Source organism: Rhopilema esculentum, chromosome 20 (assembly GCF_057945365.1).
Source record: "Rhopilema esculentum isolate cy_ngs chromosome 20, ASM5794536v1, whole genome shotgun sequence".
NCBI classification, from domain to species: domain Eukaryota; kingdom Metazoa; phylum Cnidaria; class Scyphozoa; order Rhizostomeae; family Rhizostomatidae; genus Rhopilema; species Rhopilema esculentum.
The window spans coordinates 14692323-14712602 of NC_142834.1; the positions used below are offsets into that span (position 1 = coordinate 14692323).

General features: G+C 37.1%; 1 protein-coding gene across 3 annotated transcripts; it reads right to left on the minus strand.

Moving 5' to 3' along the window:
* Nucleotides 1-54: 54 nt before the first annotated feature.
* Nucleotides 55-18588, minus strand: LOC135687191 (solute carrier family 23 member 2). 3 transcript variants are annotated; one of them, XM_089114637.1, is made up of 14 exons: nt 18152-18588; nt 17945-18045; nt 12130-12270; nt 10043-10200; nt 8881-8987; nt 8365-8412; nt 7734-7810; nt 7236-7392; nt 6386-6410; nt 4861-4978; nt 4254-4395; nt 3880-4133; nt 2967-3240; nt 55-1817 (listed from the first exon to the last, which is right to left on the minus strand). In XM_089114637.1, exons 1-14 carry the CDS (start codon nt 18315-18317, stop codon nt 1492-1494), a joined length of 2094 nt encoding a protein of 697 aa, XP_088970763.1. In that variant the 5' UTR covers nt 18318-18588; the 3' UTR covers nt 55-1491. The 3 variants fall into 3 exon arrangements, with proteins under 3 accessions (XP_088970763.1, XP_088970764.1, XP_088970765.1); XM_089114638.1 differs by lacking the exons at nt 17945-18045; nt 18152-18588 and adding an exon at nt 14365-15172; XM_089114639.1 differs by lacking the exons at nt 17945-18045; nt 18152-18588 and adding an exon at nt 14219-14323.
* Between the last annotated feature and the right edge of the window lie 1692 nt (nt 18589-20280).

Below are 20280 nucleotides of genomic sequence, written 5' to 3' on the forward strand. Positions count from 1 at the left end.
AACCTTGACAAAATGCTCAAGGAAAGAATCTTGAAAGAAGGAAATCAACATTCATTATATGAAACCAAAAACAATATTTTTCAGAAGATAGCAAAGGTTTAAACATACATGCAACTAAGAAAAGAATTATGACTTTTTACAATATTATTTGATTAATTGGAAAGGGATTTGAAATTTCTTATTAGATGAAGATTTGAAAATCATCTAGAAATTTTTAGGATATGCCTTACTATACACCAACGAGTAAAAATCCCTGGCTAGACAAATAGGAAACATACACAGCAAGGAAAGGCTTACATAACAAGGAAAATAACTACACAATTTGCTGATAAGAATAAGTTTTATAAAAATATTGAGTCTTAGATTGGTGAAATATAATAGCCACGTCCGAATTTCATCGACAATTTGACTTTTTAACTATACGAGTTTTTGGGCAAGCAAAACAAGACATTAAATTGTGCAATAATAATTAGCTGAGGAATACAAATTTTTAAAGCGCTCACTAAAAATGAAAGTATCCTTATAAAAAGTGTGTAATGTATTGCTAGGATCGCATTGAAATTACAGGCCAAGCAACAATTATTTGATTGTTGAAAATTATATATTTGCATCAGCTAGCAACGATACCCCTTTTGTTGGCAGAATAAATATGAGGTCTATTAAAAACTCTTTTTGCAATAAAACATCCTTGTTCAAAACGACTTCGCATTGCAAAATAATTTCTAACGATGTTTATACCCAAGAATTGTAAGGATTTTAAAAAGACTTCAAAAATATATAGCAAGAAATCTAAAAGCCGATCAACTATAAGTTATTATAAGATATACAAAATTAGTGAAAAATCATTAATACGTTAAACAAGCCGAAGTAGGTTAAGACTTGCAACGAGTCAGTCTGGTTCTATATTCTCGTTTACAAAATCTAGTATTCAGAACTCTGGTATTGGTGCTACGAAAATACGTAATATTGTACAAAGCTCTGAACTCCAGGTACGCCTTCAATTACGATGAGTAAGTAGGCAAAATGCAAGGAAAAGGACAGGAATATGAAGAGGATTGCCAATTCTTGTGAAGGGAGGGGGAAAGACCGCAACTGCTACCCCCTCCTGTTGCAGGCGTCTTTGTTGCTTTCGACGCCGAAAAATACATATATGTCAAATCTTAGTTTAAATAGGAATATAAATAAATAAAATGCATTAGGTTCGCCAAAAACGACATTATAATATATCAAATTGGGGAACAACAGTACACCACGGTAAACGACAACGGAAAAATGAAGTTGGGGGCGGTTTGAGCAAAGCCTTGTTTCCCAAAAACGTATGTTACAATTCCTTTGTTATGTTATTCCCCTTGCATCCCCGTGGGAGAGATTCTTAAAACTTATAACAATGGGAGACAAAGTGTTAAAAGCCCAAGGGAATAACTTTTTCTTAAGATTTAATACAAAGCAATACCCGCTTTAAAAACCCAAGGGCCAAGCTATGGACCCCAGTTAAAGAACTGACGTTTTCCTGTACGTATCTACACCTTGTGGCTGTCCAAGCTTGCCATAATAAGGCAGAAACGGGATGTATCTGACGGCTGGGAACTTCTGTAAGTACTGTGTAATAAGCGGAATATCGTAAGTATGGATGGATGCGATTCGGCCGCGATTTGACGCCCCTTTGCCGTCATCTTCGAACAAGCTCCGCCATTTATGAATACCGCGCTCTTCTAGTGTTCCGGGCAATAGATTGTCCAATATGAAGCCTGTGATTCCGCCAACAGCCATGTTTGTACTCAGCAATACAGTAATGATCTGGTCTCCAGCAACGGATCCTGCAAATCAGTAGAAATGCCGGTTAGATTCTCGCCCCTATCAAAAGAAGCGAACAAATATGGCTCCAATAGTGGAAAGCATTTCAATAAGATATTGTCGAGAGTTATGTGTAGCTGGAATGGGTAATGGTGATGTGGAAACGAGGGCATTCTCTAGCTTGGAATAGATGGACGTCTGGAACAGACAGGAGTCTGAAATAGAGGGGAGTTCGGAATAGCGGGGACTCCAGAATAGACGGAAGCCTGGAGTAGACGGAGAAGTGGGGAGTCTGGAATAGACGTGGGAATGGAATAGATGTGAATAGACAGGAGTCGGGAATGGACAGGAATTTAGAACAGACGGGAGTCTGGAATAGACGTGAGTCCGGAATAGATGTGAATAGACAGGAGTCGGGAATGGACAGGAATTTGGAATAGACGGGAGTCTGGAATTCTAAGCTTAAAGAAGTAGGTGGAGATTCCTGAACCCAATAAACAAAATGAATGGCTAGCAGTCCCTGTTAAGTAGAAACAAGAGTTATATACACAGGATGCTAGTTTCTTGAATAGAAAGAAGGTATTTATAACATGGCAGTCTAAGTAAACTAATAAGTTCTTTAAAATGCTTGCAATCTTTCAAACACAATGACAATCTTCGTTGGAGCAACCTTGCAGTTTCTTGACAATCGAGACCGAGAATAACAAACGGGGGTCTAGAGTAAGAACTTCGTGGTGCAAGAATTGTTTCAAAAAATTAACAAGCAGTTGATTTGTATGTGTTTTGGATATGAGAGCAATGGCGGCGCCAGCCACTAAGCTCTGGGGGGGGGAACCAAAAAAATTCAAGCCACGCCCTTTTAACCACCAGAAAACGCTCTTTTACCAACAGGGAACGCAAATTTTATCCGAAGGGAACGCCTATGACTAACTTTTGTTTGAAAATTGGCAGTTTGAAATTCATAAGATTACATCACAAAAAGTACGGTGTCAAAATATTACCCCTCCCCCAACATTTTCTCATCGAATTTAGACGAAATACAAATCGATTCTGCTGAAAACTGGGGGGACGTGTCCTCCCCAGCCCCCCCCCCCCGTGGCGCCGCTACTGTATGAGAGCACTGCTAAAAATCCACTACATGCAAAAACGAATCAAAAAACTACAAGGCCTACCTGTGTTAATTGCTTTCGGTGTCCTCTTCACCCAAAATGGCAGCACCATTCCAAAGAACAGAGAATTGCCCAATACGAAGAGGTTTCTCATTGAATTCAAATCTGCATATTGCAGAGTACCAAGACCGACTGCAGTTATCATACCAAACATCACGATGAATATGCCGCCAATAACCGGATCTGGAATGGTTGTAAACAACGCGCCAAATTTGCCAATCACCGCCAAAACCAACATGAACATTGCGCCAAACTGGATCACCCGTCGACTGCCAACCTTGAGGAAATCAAGCAAACAATTGAAACATATGAATTAATGAACATGGAGACGCCGGTTGTGTAGAACAGGATGGTTTTAAGTTGCAGTTCAGAGTTCCGCGTTTGATGTGAACATCAGGTAAAATTTCAAGATGTGAGGCAATATACACATCCAAAAATGTATCAACAAGGTCAAATTTGGGGGGGGGGGCAAATCTATTGTTTTGGTAAACTGATGTCACATTTTCCCATTTTCCCAAACGGGGGGGGGGGGGCGACCGCCCCAGGTTTCCATCACTGGTATTGACCAATGACTATTAAATTTTGAGATAGCCGTTGGCCCAATAACTTCTACATTGCTAGCAAAAATTCTGATACATGCAATAAAGTATATCTTTCATAATCAAATAATTATGAATAAATTATGCATCAATTCATAGAAAACAACGATGTAGTATTGGCGACCATTTTCAATTCTACATGTTTTAAGAAACAGTTACCTAAATGAGAAAATGTCGTGTGTTTCATCGGCGACAAAAAAAATATCAGAATCTAACCTTGTCCTAGAGCCTATAAAAAGGAGACAGCATAAACCAGGAGATTTTTGGGAGGAAATGCGAAATTTCTTCGGAACAAATCAACCGAAGTTTAAACTCACTCTAGTTATGCCAATGGCTCCTATGTTTTCGCTGTATGACGTAGTCCCGTTTCCAGTCCCCCATGCGCCTGTCAAAATGCAACCAATACCCTCCATGCCAAGCCCTCTGTTAATGGCGTGATGCGGAGGCGGCGGAGCCCCAGCGATTCTTGCGCATGCGAAGTAGTCTCCGATGGATTCGACCATAGAGCCGATGACTCCAGCTAACATGCCTACTACGGCTGCAACACTGATTGTCGGCGTTCCCCATTGGCCTAAAAACAATTTTGAATAAATTCCACTTGGTTTAACAAGATAACAACAATAATTGTAGAGATCAGGGTAAAATTTTGAAGAGCAAAAAACAGGAGAAAAACATTTGAGCGCAGACAGACCTGGGTAAGGGACCCTAAACCAAGGAACTTTCTCGAGCACTGCCAAGCGGTTGTCAGTCCTTGCTCTATGGCCAGGGTCGAAGGCCCCGGCTGCAGTTAAAATGGCGGAGAAGCCCCATGTTATGAAGATTGATATCATTATCTGAAAACAAAATGAATTATATAAACAATTTGCATGAAGAACTGTACAATGAATACTAAAAAGTATACATACTAGCGCTAAACTTATCATTGTGGCAGCCTCTAAAAGGAAAACATAGGTCTAATGCTGATGCTAAGCTGCAAGCACAGGTATCAAAGCAACTTTTCTTTAATAACTCAGAGTAGACTGGGAGTAAGAAAATGACACCACGTGACATTTTCCCGCGAACTTCGACTGTCCTAATTTGTTTTCAAAGAATTCTTGGCGAAGTGTTGCTAGAGTTAATGAGAAATCTGAAAAATTACATGATTTCCAGAGTTTGTATATTATGATAAGGGGATTAAACTTAAATGCACTGTTAAAATAGCAGGAGAAGAAGCTACGGCAAACAAGGGCCTAATCCATCCGAGAGGTAATATTCTGTTATCTTTTGCAAAAACACATCAATACTTTTGTGATACTTACAGGAAAAAGTTTGAAAATTGGCCAACGAGAAACGGTGCATTTTCCTTTCGAGTAGAAAGGGAATGGAAATTTGTAATCTTTTATGACTTGGGAAAACAAGGTGATAAAGAAGATCATGCTGAAAAAGAATACAAAAAACAAATTCATTTAACGTTCATGTTAAGCTGAAAACAACTGTCTTTGTTTTACTGTCTATATATTTCATCTGGGATGACACAATTACCCCAAGTTAATAAAAAACTTAGATCTGCTGTTTGTTGTTTGTACAAAAAAACTAAAAGAAGGCATAAAAATTTAAGAAATAGTAAGTTGCATGTTGTACTTCATCAAAATAATGACAAAATAATGAGCGAATAAATTAAGCACTAAAATGAATTAAATTTAGTTTTGATTGTTGAAACTCATCATACAAGTATAAAAATGTGTGCTTATGATCCAAAATTTACGACAAGCGACTATTTCATGTCGTTGAGAAATTCGTTTATTTGCAATGGCAGAAGCTAGCATGAACCACTAAGTTCCTAATAAAGAAGGTCACATTTCGTCCAAAACTGAGCCAGAGCGTCAAGTGACACCAACATCAACTTTATCAATTATTTTTGCTAAATAAATTCTTATAGTGGAGGGTAGCTTTTGCTTTAAAGTTATATTGTGAGATAAATTAGTTTTTGCTGTCTAGCAGATGTTTAAGCAAGAATTTTTGTGCGAGGAAATCCAAACAAACTTGTAGGTGAGGCTGGATTTCATCAATGGATTTAATCATCACAAACGTTCGATGAAATCGTGTTCAATGGATTTCATCATCACAAACGTTCGAGTTGCGGCTAAACATTCTTGTAGCACGGTGAAATTATGGGTCACTTTTGTCTGGTGACGATAAAGCGAAATTTGTATGACTTTGCATTTTAAAGTTCTGACAGAGATGACAAGAGCAGTGTGTTCTAGGAGTGCAAACGGCATTGGCGGTAATTGTGTGGCAACAAAAAAATTTCAAGTTAGCTGAGCCGCAAGAGTAATGGATATTCACGAGACAATAGAAAACCTAGGGATTGTAAGATATTCAGCAGTTGAGATCGAAATTTTAAAAAGGCAAAGCCTTCAAGTGTGAGGATGGCTAAATTGTTAGAGGCGCTGACTACAGCCCAAAGGGTCCGTGGTTCGAGTCCCTGGCATGACCAAACTTTCACCCAGAGTGAGGAGAGTCGCCAGCTCTCTGTAATTCCAGGCGTAGGAATCACGTGGTGTGGTCACATCGAGAGGAAGGACCAGGACACTGCTCGATAAGCATAGCTTCTCAGTGTCCTAAAAACTACCTTGTAGAAACAAACAAACAAAGTTCAAGATTTAGACTTCGTTATCAAGAAAGGTTGATAAAGGAGAGAAGACAATTAGAAGTCGATGTCTGTCTATCATAAACCTCATCTCCTTGTGTGTATTTATCTCTCCAAAACTCGCTCTTGATCTTAATTCGTTTTAAGAGGATTTCAAGAATGATTAATTTCCGGCCATAATAATAAAAACTTACAGAAGAGCGATTCCCCACTGTGCACCTACGAAAAAACCGTATGACTTTTCAAATCGGATTACGGCAAAATGATATTAAAAAGCTTGAAAAATTGACAGTAAAGAATGAACAAAATAAATATTAAGCTTAGGAACAAAAGATAGGATAGAAGGAGACGTCATAAACTATAGTTTTATAATTTTTGAATTTGGATCATATCTCATTTGTTATTAAAGATTTTCATTGATTCTGCGAACTTAGAGGTATTCAAAGGTTTTCTTCTTTACCAATTGTTTACATCAAAATAATATTAAAAATAATATTTTATGACATCACAACTACACCAGTCTATTCAGAACAGAAATGAATTTATAATCACAGGCTACAGGTTGAACAAGACCCAGGCATATCATATAAGCTTAACGCAAGATACGGAAAACGTTGCCTTTGCAATGCCTATCAGTGCATCAGAGTGATGGCAATGTAAATGCTGGTCCCAAACAAGTGAACAACTGATATGGCTTCCGTTAAAACAAAAGTGCAGAGGACGTTGCAAGAACTCGATAAAAACACATTCTTAAACCTTTCACTAACGGACTATACAAATCGTGTTTTCCCAATTCTGCAAGAATATCAAAAACTTCAGATACATGAAAAATCATCGATTGAACACACAGGCAGATAATTGAAATGTAATTTCTTTGCTTCTAAGGTATCCTGATGAAAATTAAAGAAATTCCGATAAGTTAAAAATGAATCCTTAGCTCCATATCCGGCTGTTGATCACAGAAATAAGAGAGAAATGCATACTTGCAAATTAAGAGTGAGATTGGGTAAGTAACTGCTGGAAAAATGAGAAACAGTATCATACTTGCAAAATAATAGGCTGTTTCAAATAGTGGAAGTCCAACAAGGGCAATGGTTGGTACAATTGTGAGTGGGCCAATGAACCTGATGATCAGTCCCATGAGACCACTGAAGCCAATAAAGACCTGGGCAAGAGCAGAGACCATAATTGCTCCCTGGATCTAGAACAAAAGAGACATTTTAGCTGTAATAAGAAAATAGTTTGTAATTGGTTTTTTACAATAGAAAAAATGGTTTTAACACCAAGCCTAAAATCTTGATGAATGTTGAGTAATTTTGCCATTGACAGAAAGTGAAATCAAGTGGAAGTCGCCTCTTAGCGGCCTAACTACTTCATTCTAAAATTTTCAAACAAATTTTTGTTAAGCAAACCCTGCTCAACATATATTTTTAGCCAAAAATAATAATATCGCTCTGAGATAATTCCATCTGTTTCCTCTATATGCAGTTATAATTACATGTAGTATATCAAGTTGAACATGAGTGGTGATTTGCTGCCCACCTCTCGCATCCGTATCTTCCACTCTTCATCTAGACTAGCACTACCATGGGAACCAGTTGCTGTTGAGTTTGGCATCACTAAGGAAAAAAAGGTTGGCATCACTAAACTGAATACCATGAAATTCCTGCAATATTACTTGCATATGAATGAAATCATTGAAATTCTTTCACAAAACAGATGAAGTTTTTTCTTCTTGTAGAAAAAATTTTATGATGAAGAGTTATCAGACTGGGTTTATTTACTTGTACCTGGCAGGAAAGATCCTTACAGATTTTCTGTGGATGTTGCTAAAAGTCAGAAAAAAGGAAAAAAGGCTGTGGCAGAGAGCTACTCAACTAGTTGGCCTGTGAAGACAAAACAGAAAATGATTTTTATGGTTTTGTGCTATCTTTCTATTATTCGTCAGCCTGATAAACATCTAGACCTAAAAACAATGGTTCAAGATTTTCTAGGGCTTAGACCCATCTTTCTTTCTCATCAAGATCTTCTTGAAATTTCTATCTGAAGTGAATTGTGTTATATAATTATGTAGTGAATTGTGTTATATAATTATGTAGTGAATTGTGTTATATAAGTATGAAGTGAATTGTGTTAAGTTATATAATTATGTATATTCTGAAGCCAGACTTACTTGATGTGATGAGAACTGATGCTGTTGTAGTTAGATTCAAAGCAGGCCCTAGAGCAATAAGGTGTCATGTTTAGAATGTGATTTATACTAGCTATAAACCTTAACATAAGTAATCCTTTAACAAATTGACATATGAGTTTCAAAAATTCAAAAGACATATACAATCAAGCTTGCAAGGAAAATGCATCAGTATTTGACTAATTGGATGAAAAACATTCTGGAAAATCAAAAACAGGAGTAAGTCAAAGTTGTACATGCCTTCTGAACATTTAAAAAAAGTTAAATGGAACAAATTGCCATTTAACATGGTTAAAATTAACACTTGCATTTTATAGGATTTTGTATATTTATTTTAGGAGGGTCAGCTTGTAACCTTGTTGTTACAATAAAAAAGAGAATCTACTTAACTTAATTATTTGTTGTTAAATTTCAATCATAATTCGAAGTCTACTAAATAAAAAAGATATGATACTAAAGGAGATTTTACACAATAAATTGGATGCATTTAATACTCACTAGCTGTTGTTGCCAACTTGACTGCTTCAGGACAAGGGCCTCTCAATGACATTATTGCAATGGTAGGGGCAACAAAAGTAAATGTACCTCCTTGAACAATTGGTAGCCTAAGGAAAACATAAGAATAAGCATGAAAATTTATAGGAAAATACAAAAACATTAACATTATGTTAGTGGCAAGTTAGAAGCTATGTTAGTGGCACCAATATCCAATCAAGATAGGTACAAATATTTTTTAAGTAAAGAGGGGACTGTAATGACCATTGTTTAAACATAATCATGTCCCCCAATTGTATCATTGTCATTTACCCAGCATTGCCTTGTATCGACAGCAGTAATCAACAACATATTTGTAGCATCCCCTCGTATTATGTATATACACAAGTTTCTATTCGGGCAGTTAATTTATCAAGAGGCAAAAGTCACACAACATCATCTATTCCTGCACATTAAATTAGACCTCAAAGCAACATCACTTGCAATAACAGAACCAAAATTAAGGAACCTATCAACAGCAACAAGCATTTCTTTAGGGCTTTCTCAATAACATGTCACTGTCTAAGGCAATTACATAATTTAGGCATTGAGGGCAGAGTTTAACTTTAATATCTTTTATTGTGTACACTTATTCAAAGCCCTCTATTCAAAGAGTATTCTAAATTGAATTCGCTCAAGCTCTTTTTGAAACTGATATTGAATGACCTTATTACGACGCATATTCAAATGATTCCGTTTTCGGATGACTCCACTTTGAACAGTGTCTTTGAACTTTGGTTTGGTATCAAATGACACCGTTTTTGAGCGTATTAATGAAACTCAAATTCAAAAACAGATATACTCTAATCTGTTCTCATACGGAAATAGAGTAATGGCAACAGAGCCTAAAAAACTTGTATCCTTTTTGTTAAAATCCTTTTTGTTTTCAAGAAACTTCTTCTAAAATTCCATAAAACCTTTTTGGTTTTATGAAAACCTCATACACACATTTTAATACAAAGATTACATCAGGTCTTCATAAAAATCGTAAGGTCTCCATTTTATTGATTGCATGTCATCGCACCCCTAAATGTTTCAAGGCGTGCAATTACCAAACATTCAAGCACGCCGCCAAATTTCATATTACCAGGATGTATCCTAATTTGACTTAGATCGGCACACATACCTGACTCCTATAGTTGACTGAAGTAGGGTTGCCAGTCCAGATGCAAAGAAAATTGTGTTGATGATGTTACTGATCACAACAGGGTCATGTGCATAACAAAGAGGAACTGACAATACAAATGGCAGGGCAAATGTTGCTCCAAACATTGTCAGATAGTGCTGAAAGCAAAGAAACATTCAAGAACATATTTCATCAATATATTTTCAATGATACATTGTAATTGATGATAACTCCAGGTAATTTTGAAACAAAGTAAAAGGTATTTTAAAATGCTAATCAAACATGGCCTCATAGGATTTTGCACCAGTGACAATAACTAAAACTGAATACAAAATTTCCAATACTGTTATTTTGCAGCAACATTATGCTGTCATATGAAATGCTGCAAAAAGAAAGTTTCCAAGCTGAAAGTAAATGGAAAGTGGAAATCCAAAAGTTTTGCCACATGTATGAATTAAGTTATGTTCAAAAGAAAAAACATTTTAAACATTGTGTACTTTTTCAAGCATGCAATGAAAATAATTGTAAAAAGTAAGCAGGAACAAGTTATATCAAGTACAGTCAAGTCGAATTGATTATCATCTACAGAGCATTAAATTGCTTTGTAATTCATGTTACATCAGATAGTTTGTTTAAAAGGTGGGAGTAATCATACATTTAGAAAGCAAGATGATAGGAGACTGTGGCCAGATATCCCTAATCCCCCGTCAGGCCCTGGAGGACTTTCTTTAACAAGTATTGCTTGACAGGTATCACCCTTGTAACTTCAAGGCATAACAAGTTATATCAATTACAGTCAAGTCGAATTGATTATCATCTACAGAGCATTAAATTGCTTTGTAATTCATGTTACATCAGATAGTTTGTTTAAAAAATAGGAGTAATCACACATTTAGAAAATTAAGATGATAGGAGACTGTGGCCAGATATCCCTAATCCCCCGTCAGGCCCTGGAGGACTTTCTTTAACAAGTATTGCTTGACAGGTATCACCCTTGTAACTTCAAGGCATAACAAGTTATATCAATTACAGTCAAGTCGAATTGATTATCATCTACAGAGCATTAAATTGCTTTGTAATTCATGTTACATCAGATAGTTTGTTTAAAAAATAGGAGTAATCACACATTTAGAAAAGTAAGATGATAGGAGACTGTGGCCAGATATCCCTAATCCCCCGTCAGGCCCTGGAGGACTTTCTTTAACAAGTATTGCTTGACAGGTAATCACCCTTGTAACTTCAAGGCATAACAAGTTATATCAATTACAGTCAAGTCGAATTGATTATCATCTACAGAGCATTAAATTGCTTTGTAATTCATGTTACATCAGATAGTTTGTTTAAAAAATAGGAGTAATCACACATTTAGAAAAGTAAGATGATAGGAGACTGTGGCCAGATATCCCTAATCCCCCGTCAGGCCCTGGAGGACTTTCTTTAACAAGTATTGCTTGACAGGTGATCACCCTTGTAACTTCAAGGCATAACAAGTTATATCAATTACAGTCAAGTCAAATTGCTAATCAATTACAGAGCATTATTGCTTTGTAATTCATGTTACATCAGATAGTTTGTTTAAAAGGTGGGAGTAATCATACATTTAGAAAACCAAGATGATAGGAGACTGTGGCCAGATATCCTTAATCCCCTGTCAGGCCCTGGAGGACTTTCTTTAACAAGTATTGCTTGACAGGTATCACCCTTGTAATTTCAAGGCATAACAAGTTATATCAATTACAGTCAAGTCGAATTGATTATCATCTACAGAGCATTATTGCTTTGTAATTCGTGTTACATCAGATATTTTATTTAAAAGGTGAGAATAATCATACATGTAGAAAAGCAAGATGATAGGAGACTGTGGCCAGATATCCCTAATCCTCCTTACGGCCCTGGAGGGTTTTCTTTAACAAATATTGCTTGAAAGGTGATAACCCTTGTAATTTCATCCACATTGGCAGTTTGCAGCAGTGTGGAAATTTCATCACAAAAAGGCCTGTTTATCATATATCATATTTCAAATGAGACATAGAAAAGAAAACATAATATCTGGATATAGTATTAAAGAGTTACTAAGGAGGAAATACCTGGAAACCAAGACAGAGAGCAATATACCATGGTGGATTTTCATCAATAGTGTAAAGCAGCTCTGTATTATCAACAAATCCATCTTCTGAGTCGGTCAGCTTTCCATCTTCTTCAGAAGTTGGAAGCTCTTGAAGATGAACCTGAAAATTAGAAACAAATACTTGTTGTCATGGTTATAGTCACAAAACATGCTTGCAGTGTAGAGAGACACATACAACTGAGTGTTACATGATAGGTTTCATCCCAGTTCTTTGTTAGAATTGATAAAATGTCTCTCATTCCATTTATAAAATTAATGTTCAGTCTCTCATTCCATCTCATTCCTTTTTGTAACAAAAGTAAAAAGTATTTCATAATAATGTAAGGGGGTAGCTGTCAACAAATAGATTTTCAAGACGCAACCTGATAACAGGCGACATGGAGAGGGAGTTATTTTGATTTGCAAAGTAGGAAAAAATCTGCTAGGGATAATTCATTTTAATATTTGTATACGGAAAAACACTGTGTAGCAAATTGTTGGTGCAAAGCACTTCCTAGCTAGTGCCCCTACTGCTTATGATACAATATCTACTTATGTGATGCAGATTCTGTGATTTGAGCAGCAGCAGTTGTAGTGACTGTGAGGGCCAGGGCAGAAAACATCTGTGAGGTCCTTTTTTTACAATTTTTCCTAAGGTTCAATGCACCTTCTCATATGGCATGGCCCCCTAGGGCATGGCCCCTTGCACCCCCCTTAAACAGCCACTGGAGTTGGCAGCACTTATGACCCATACTGGAAATGACAAAAGTCTTAAGAATAGGGCCAAGGAAATAGATGGATGGCACCAGTAGTGGTCAAATGAGGGCACCCTAAATCATTGGCAGAAATTATGGGGGTGTTTGGGGGGGCTCGGCCCCCCCCAATCAGCGATGTCGTCAGAAAATTCGGGCTTTTGTCGGATAATTGACAACCTTTTAACGGGTCGAAATTACTCCAAGAAATTGTTCTGAAAAGGAATTTTAAGCTAATCTTAGGGGCGTAATTACCAAAGCTAATCTACATTTTCCCTTTTTACCCCAGGAGGTTTTTACCAAATCATTAATGGATTGTTCTTTTTGCTACTTAATTATGGTGTGGTCAGGAAAAATTTCTAAAGGGTCCCATCAAAAATCACTTATTTTTATCAAATGTGCAGTTTCTTTAAAATGAGACATGATCCAAGATGTTATCTTGTCGGAAAATTGTAGGCCTGCCCCCCCCCCCAAATGAAAGCCTGAATTTCCGCCACTGCCCTAAATGAACTGGTATTGGAATGAGGTGGCCTTGCAATTGTTTCAAATGTTTTACTATTTTTAGGTATACTTTTTCTACGTTTGACTGATCCCATTCATAAAATAGAATTCACTTCTTTATGAGGTCCACTAGACCTCGAGGCCCTAGGGCAATTTGTCTCCCTTGTCCCTCCCTCTCGGTGGCCCTGGATATATTATCAATATATATTTGTGATGATAATAAATTAAAAAGGCGCCAGGAAAATCCGTCGGCTTTGAAACTGTCAAAGGTCCTGTCCGGTCCGCCAAAGACTGTCGGAGAGGGTCCCGTTTAAAGAGGGCTTATGGCAAAACAAACATTTGCGCTTTCAGCTTGGAACTTGTTCTGAGGATGGTCACCGGTAGGAGAACAGAAAGAATATTTTCAATATTCATTTCACTCGCATAAACGCCAAACATAAAAAACATAAGTTGGTCAGATCATAAAAACAGATGAACGACAATCAATTAAGAAATTACAAGTACAAGAATTCAAACCAATTGGTAGAAACAGCTGAGACGATCATATATGTCATTAAGTTGCGGCGAAGGTGAAGGATCCGGTTCGGATAATCCGATTAACCTCGTGTCATACACGTCAAGGAGTTTTTTTGACTACATCAACGAATCACAGGTCGCCTAGGGTCAGGGAACGCTCTCCTAGAAATATGACATCAAACAAAACATGGTAGCTCTCCGGAATGTTCATGTCCGCCTTAACTTGCAATCCCTCAATCTTAAATATCCCCTCTGACCTGCCCCAAAAAGACTTTTATAATCGACGATATGATATCAAACCGGGATGATCTTTTGTTCCTCCATTCAGGACCGTGCTTCAGTTACTGTTGCAGCGCTCTAGACTTCCTTCGACATTCATTTCGTATTTCACTGAGGCCCTATCACAACACAACAGTTCATACTTCGTCGATGTTCGTTCGACTCACCTGATGACTATCTTCCTCCCTATTGTTGTCCATCTTGACACCTCTGGTCCGATCGCTTTCAGTCGATGGTCCCATGCAACCAGAAATGAATGCTTCCTTTCCCATTTTATATATTGTGATAACAAACTATTATGCGATGTTATTCTCAACAGGCAACTGTTCCAGATGATTTCCGTATTCACGTGCTCTGATAGTGCGCGCCTTTTCTATAGTCTCCTCCGCAGAAGTCAACATAAAGGCAAATGCTCGCAGCAGCAATCGCAGCAGGGTAGGACCTCGTGTTGTTCCTGCGTTCGTCATTCTTTGAAAAAATTTTGTAAATATTTCTCCACCTTTTCGAAATGATGAATTCTTTCCCTTTCATGCATTCTTTACGATAAGAATATCGGTTGAAATTTCTACTGGCGGATTTCATGGCATCAAAGACCTCTAGGGGATTCTTTTCACATTCATGGCTTAATTCTTTGCCGTAATTTTTTTGTGGAGGTTCTTTCAGTGGGCAATTGAATTAATGCTTTCTCATCATTCTTCCTTCAAAATGCATTTTTTATCACATTCAGAGTTAACTGTCACAAAAATCAATTTATTACAGTATCATATAGGACTGTGGCTGGCTGTATGTTGGTTCAAAACTAAACGATGTTTTTTCCATTTTTATGTCTTTTCCCTTTGTTTGTATATAATTGACAGTTTTGTGAAATCGAAATTCATTAGTTATCGTTGTAAACATAGGGCTGGGGGTGCTCTCTTCTCATTTAGCCTAGTTTCTGAGACACCTGCTCTTAAAAAAATCCTATGTATCAGGCACCGCGGAGCAGGGGGGGGGGCTGGGGGGCTTTAGCCCTACTTTTGGCAAAAAATGCCAAATATTTAGCACTAAACTACCAGTAAAGCCTTATCAGGTTTTAGCCCCACCCCCCCCCCACTTTTTTTAGACCCCCCACTTTTCTCAACGCTCCGCGGTGCCTGTGTACACAATTCCTTTAGTTTGTCTTGTTTTGAAAATAAGGGTCTTTATATTCTTTACTAATGAATTTATGTAGCTTTAATATTATCTATCAATACCCTCTTTGCTTATTTTTGGATGTAGACAGTAGAGGATTCTCAAAATATGAAGCTAAACGGAATTGAATAATAAATGTAATTCAGCCGGCTCCGCTTATAGTCACTCTGCTTCATATCACACTACTGGCTACAATCACATAGAATTAAGACCCAGATATTATGCAAAACTATTCAATCTAGCTTCCCTTACAGTCACACTCCCTTACAGTCGCAAGTTTTCAAGTAACAGCTGGTATAATTTTGACTTGTCACAGGCGTTTACATAAAATTTAATAATTACCGCTTAATCTATTCGTAATGTTACTTGTTGTTGCTGTTAATTAATTAATTAATTTTCTTTTTTCCGTAAAAAGCTCTAATTTGTCATTTAGACGTAAAGAGCTTATTTAAGTATTAAATTGTACTTTAGTTAATTTAATTGATGATGATGATAATGATGATGATGATGTAATACCGCCGCTCAGCGTAGCCTCGCTTTAATCTACCATCTTTGCAAATTTCCTTAACCTCATTTATCCACTTCCCCACCCACTTTAGTCATACTTGTTTGTGCATGCTGCTTGCGTCAACTTGCGCTAATGCCTTTGTAATATTGCGTATATAGGTATCATCAACACTTCTGACTAAGGATGCCCACCCTCTGTTATAGCCTCATTTCAAGTAGAAGTCATCCACTGGTTGACGTTATTAGAAAACCTATCTTGACGTTTTCATTGAGTCATGAGAAAAAATCTGCTGTTGGTTACTATGCTTTTTGGTATCAAGTCCTCTTGAAAATCATCGTTAAGCTAAGCTACTAATTTTTATTAATAGCTTGCAATGAATGGGCAAAGTTGATGATTGAAAGCTTTCTAAAAGATCCTTAAACTGGTCAAATGAACTCACCTCGTACTTATAGCGTTCTAGTGTGACGTCAACAAAAACCTTTTTTTAGAATTTTTGAATTTTAACTACAAAACATAAAACAACACCATGAAATACTTCCCATATATGCAAAATGAGTCAAATATGTCTAAAATTGGGTTATCTATAGAATATCCAATAGAAGATCCATTGGGTATCTCCAATAGAAGATTTGAGTTTTGCCATGATTTGAGTAACTAATCACTGTTATTTTGACATGAGCAGAGACTACAATCACTGCCAAAAGTCTTGGAACACTAACGTAGGTTTTCAAAGGCAAATTCAGCCATCCCCCTCTCCCCCTAGGAACAATGTTGATTTACTATAGAAAAAAGAAAGGGTACGCTTTTTCTTGTGGATTATTTGAGATTTTTCTATACTTTCAACATTGTTTTGGGGGGAAAGGGGGGCGGAAGTGGTAGTATTCAAGAAAACAAATGAAAAATAGAAAAGCACAGCCCAAAGTGTTAGCTGTTCCAAGTAATTTTGGCAGTGATTGTAGAGAGGTTTGATGGGGAAAGAGCCAATACACATGTGGCCATATCTCTACCAATTCGTTACACACCTGACTGATTTTGCACATCTAGAGGTATTTCAGGATGCTCTTTCGAGCTATGGGACTTTTATTCGAAAATTCTAAAATGTATTTTTATGACGTCATCACTTAAGAACTCTATTAACAAAACAGTTAACAAAACAGCAAGTTGTCAACAACGGATGCCAAAGTCACATGAAACAGCAGCGATCGCCCCGAAACCAAATGCCCCTTATAGGCAGGGCTATGGCTGTGAATCTGATTTCTCACCTAACCGAGATGATCTCGATGGTTTTAAGCCTGAAATAAACGATCAGTTTTTATCAGTTTTGAACTGACAGTTTTCAGTTTTCAGTCAAAAACTGAGCGTGTATTTAGCAAAAACTGATAAAAACTGATGCATTAATGACCTTCAATTGTTGACTGAAAAAGTTGAACACATCCAACTTAATCAGTTTTTAACTGATAGGATTTCTTTTCATTTATGTAGACTCCATTGTTTAAAGATGGCGCCCCTATACTCCCCTTGCGCAAGGTGCCAATTTTTTTAGAGCAGCGTGGATAAGTGCGATTCAAAGATGGCGAAGAAAGTTGTCAATACAGATGAATTCATAGAAGCATGGAGGGAGGCTCAAACAACTCGTCAAAATTTTCAAGCGTCATTCTCAAAAAATTTCTATATTCTGCTTAATCCTCCGATCTTAACTCTTGTAGAAGAGTGTCGTAAACACCGAGGTTAAGGCTGAAATACACGATCAGTTTTTTTCTGTCAGTTTTTCCCAAAAAATTTTTATATCCGTTTTTTCATCAGTTTAACTGAAGGCGCGCGTGTTTACACGATCAGTCAAAATTCCTCAGTTTTTCAGTTTTCAAAACGAAAAAGGAGGAGAAAGCAGAGGTCCACATGGGTAAAACCATGGCTACAAAAACGTTCGCAACTAGGAATGTATGTACATTGTTGAGGGAATTTCGCCAACAGGAGAATGATGAGTACAAGAAGTTTTTAAGGATGAAATCAGAAAATTTCGATGAACTGTTGGCCTTGATACAAAATGATATTGCCTTTGAAACATAAACCTCATTCGTAGCAGCACCACTTTTGTTGCTTTTCTTTTCTTTAACCAGTTCCTTGGAATAATATGTGCGCAGTGTGTTTATTTTCGATTTTACTTCATTTTCTGAAAAAAGACAAACCACCAGAAGTTGAATTTATCAGAAAAAAACACAAAGTAAAACAAAAGCACGAAGTACTGCCAAAAGGCAAAAAAATAAAAGCAACTTTACCTGTCATTTGACACTTCTCTGCGAGAGTTTTCAAGCTTTTCTGCTTTTCATTGCGATCCTTGTACGCGCTTGACATCACGTTCCACAAGCTCGGCTCTGCTTCCCAAGCGCTAATGAAAAACTCTGTTTGCTCGAAACGCTCAACCTTTTTCGTTTTCGTTGCCATGTTAAAGCTTGTTTTTACTCAGCTTTAATTTAAGAAGTTTCGCTACCCGATGTTTGCCTCAAAAATATGACTGCTCACTCAAAGTACGTCATAGATAATCCGTTAATTGGTGTGATAACCACTCTTTTCCCGTCCGAATTAAGATTTCACTGATCAGTTTCACTAAAAAGTTAAGCACGTCAGACTTTTGAAAAAACTGACAGTTTTGCCTTGTCAGTCGAAAAAACGTCACATATTTTGACTGATGAGCAAAAACTGACGAAAAAACTGATCGTGTATTTCAGCCTTTAGTCCTCCTACTCAACCATGGCTTTACCCAAACAGACCTTGTTTTCTTTTTTCGTTATTTTCGCCTTTTTTGACGACCAGAGCCGCAGCCAGAAGTACTGCAGTTGTTTCTTGATCAAGCTCCATTGTAAAAAAGAGCCGATCTAATCAAAACGTGAACTCATTCTAAAACTGAAGAAAACTGATCGTGTATGGAGGACATCGATTTTTGAAAAACTGAAAACTGTCAGTCAAAAAACTGATAAAAACTGATCGTGTATTTCAGGCTTTATATACTTTCGAGTACGGAGATTCCAAGAATCCAAGATGGGACCAAAAAATTTTGCCTCAGTATCACGTGATTGATGACGTCACCGATAACGGCAAAACAGTCATAAATCCGCCATGTATTTAAAATAAATTGTAAAAATTAGCAATTCTAGATTTTATGTGAATGCGCATTTCAAGAGCTTTCAATTGATGTATCATATAATCGAGTTTGCTGACGTTTGCTTATTTTGTGACGTCATTAGTGCATTTTCCCAAGTTCTGCCACAACATTTGTGCTGATAATTAAGTGAGTTGGAATTAATTGCCAATGTGCTAAAATTATGTTGATCTAGATATGTTTGATACTTTTCGACATTATTTGACTATGCTTGACACTAATAAGTCATAATAGTCATCATAATGCACCTGTATAGTGCAACAGCAATGACGAAAAAGCAGTTTATTAACAGAGCGACTCTATATCTGGTCGCTGCTAGCTTTTTTACAAGTATTGAAACAGGATTATCTAGTAAATATTATTTGAAGGCTAATTCCATTCCAGTGTTGAGCTAAAAGTCTTCTCTTTGCTTCTTGGTATAATTACGTGCGCGTTGGTAGTGAAAATTTCGTTTCAGCCTTAGCTTCCCTAATTCCTGTCGGCAGTTCTGCCACATCTTTCCTGGAACTTTCTGGAAGCACAAGACGACACAATTAGCGTCACAGAAATGGCTGTTACGTTTGTGGTATTTTCTTTAAGCCATACTTAGGTTTTTGCTGATCATGTATGTACTTAAATGAATGCTTTATCAGATACCAGTTTCTATGTTCCTTCACTGGCAACCAGTCAATTGTACCAGTTCTTTCTCTCTGGCGTATCGGCCTAGTAGAATCAGTGGCGTAACGCACGGTGTGTACCTTTAAACACAAAACTAAGGGCCCCAAGAAATTTTTCGAAAAGCGGGTTTTTGGATAAATGCACCTTCGATTGCGATTTAATGGGCAAAGTTTGGTAACAAACATTTTCAGGTTTATTTGGTAACAAACATTTTCAGGTTTATTTATCCCAAATCACATATCCAGCATATCCAGATGATTTTACGGAAAAATTGGAAACCGAACTGCGGTCATTTGCAAAGGAATTCAAGAAAGAAATTGCAGACAAAGAGTCAGTCCTTGAAATTGTAAATTTGATGCTGGAGCGCAGAGTGAGGTCATCCTTACCAGAAGTGTACAAATTACTAACTCTGTTTGTAACAATTCCAGTTACGGTTCCCACAGCTGAGTGACCATTTTCAAATATTAAATTGATTAAAATGTACTTAAGGTCAAAGATATCTCAAGAAAGACTCGATAACTTGGCAATACTGTCCATAGAAAATTCGGAAGCCAAATCAATTGATAAGACTGAAGTCATTGAGCGATACGC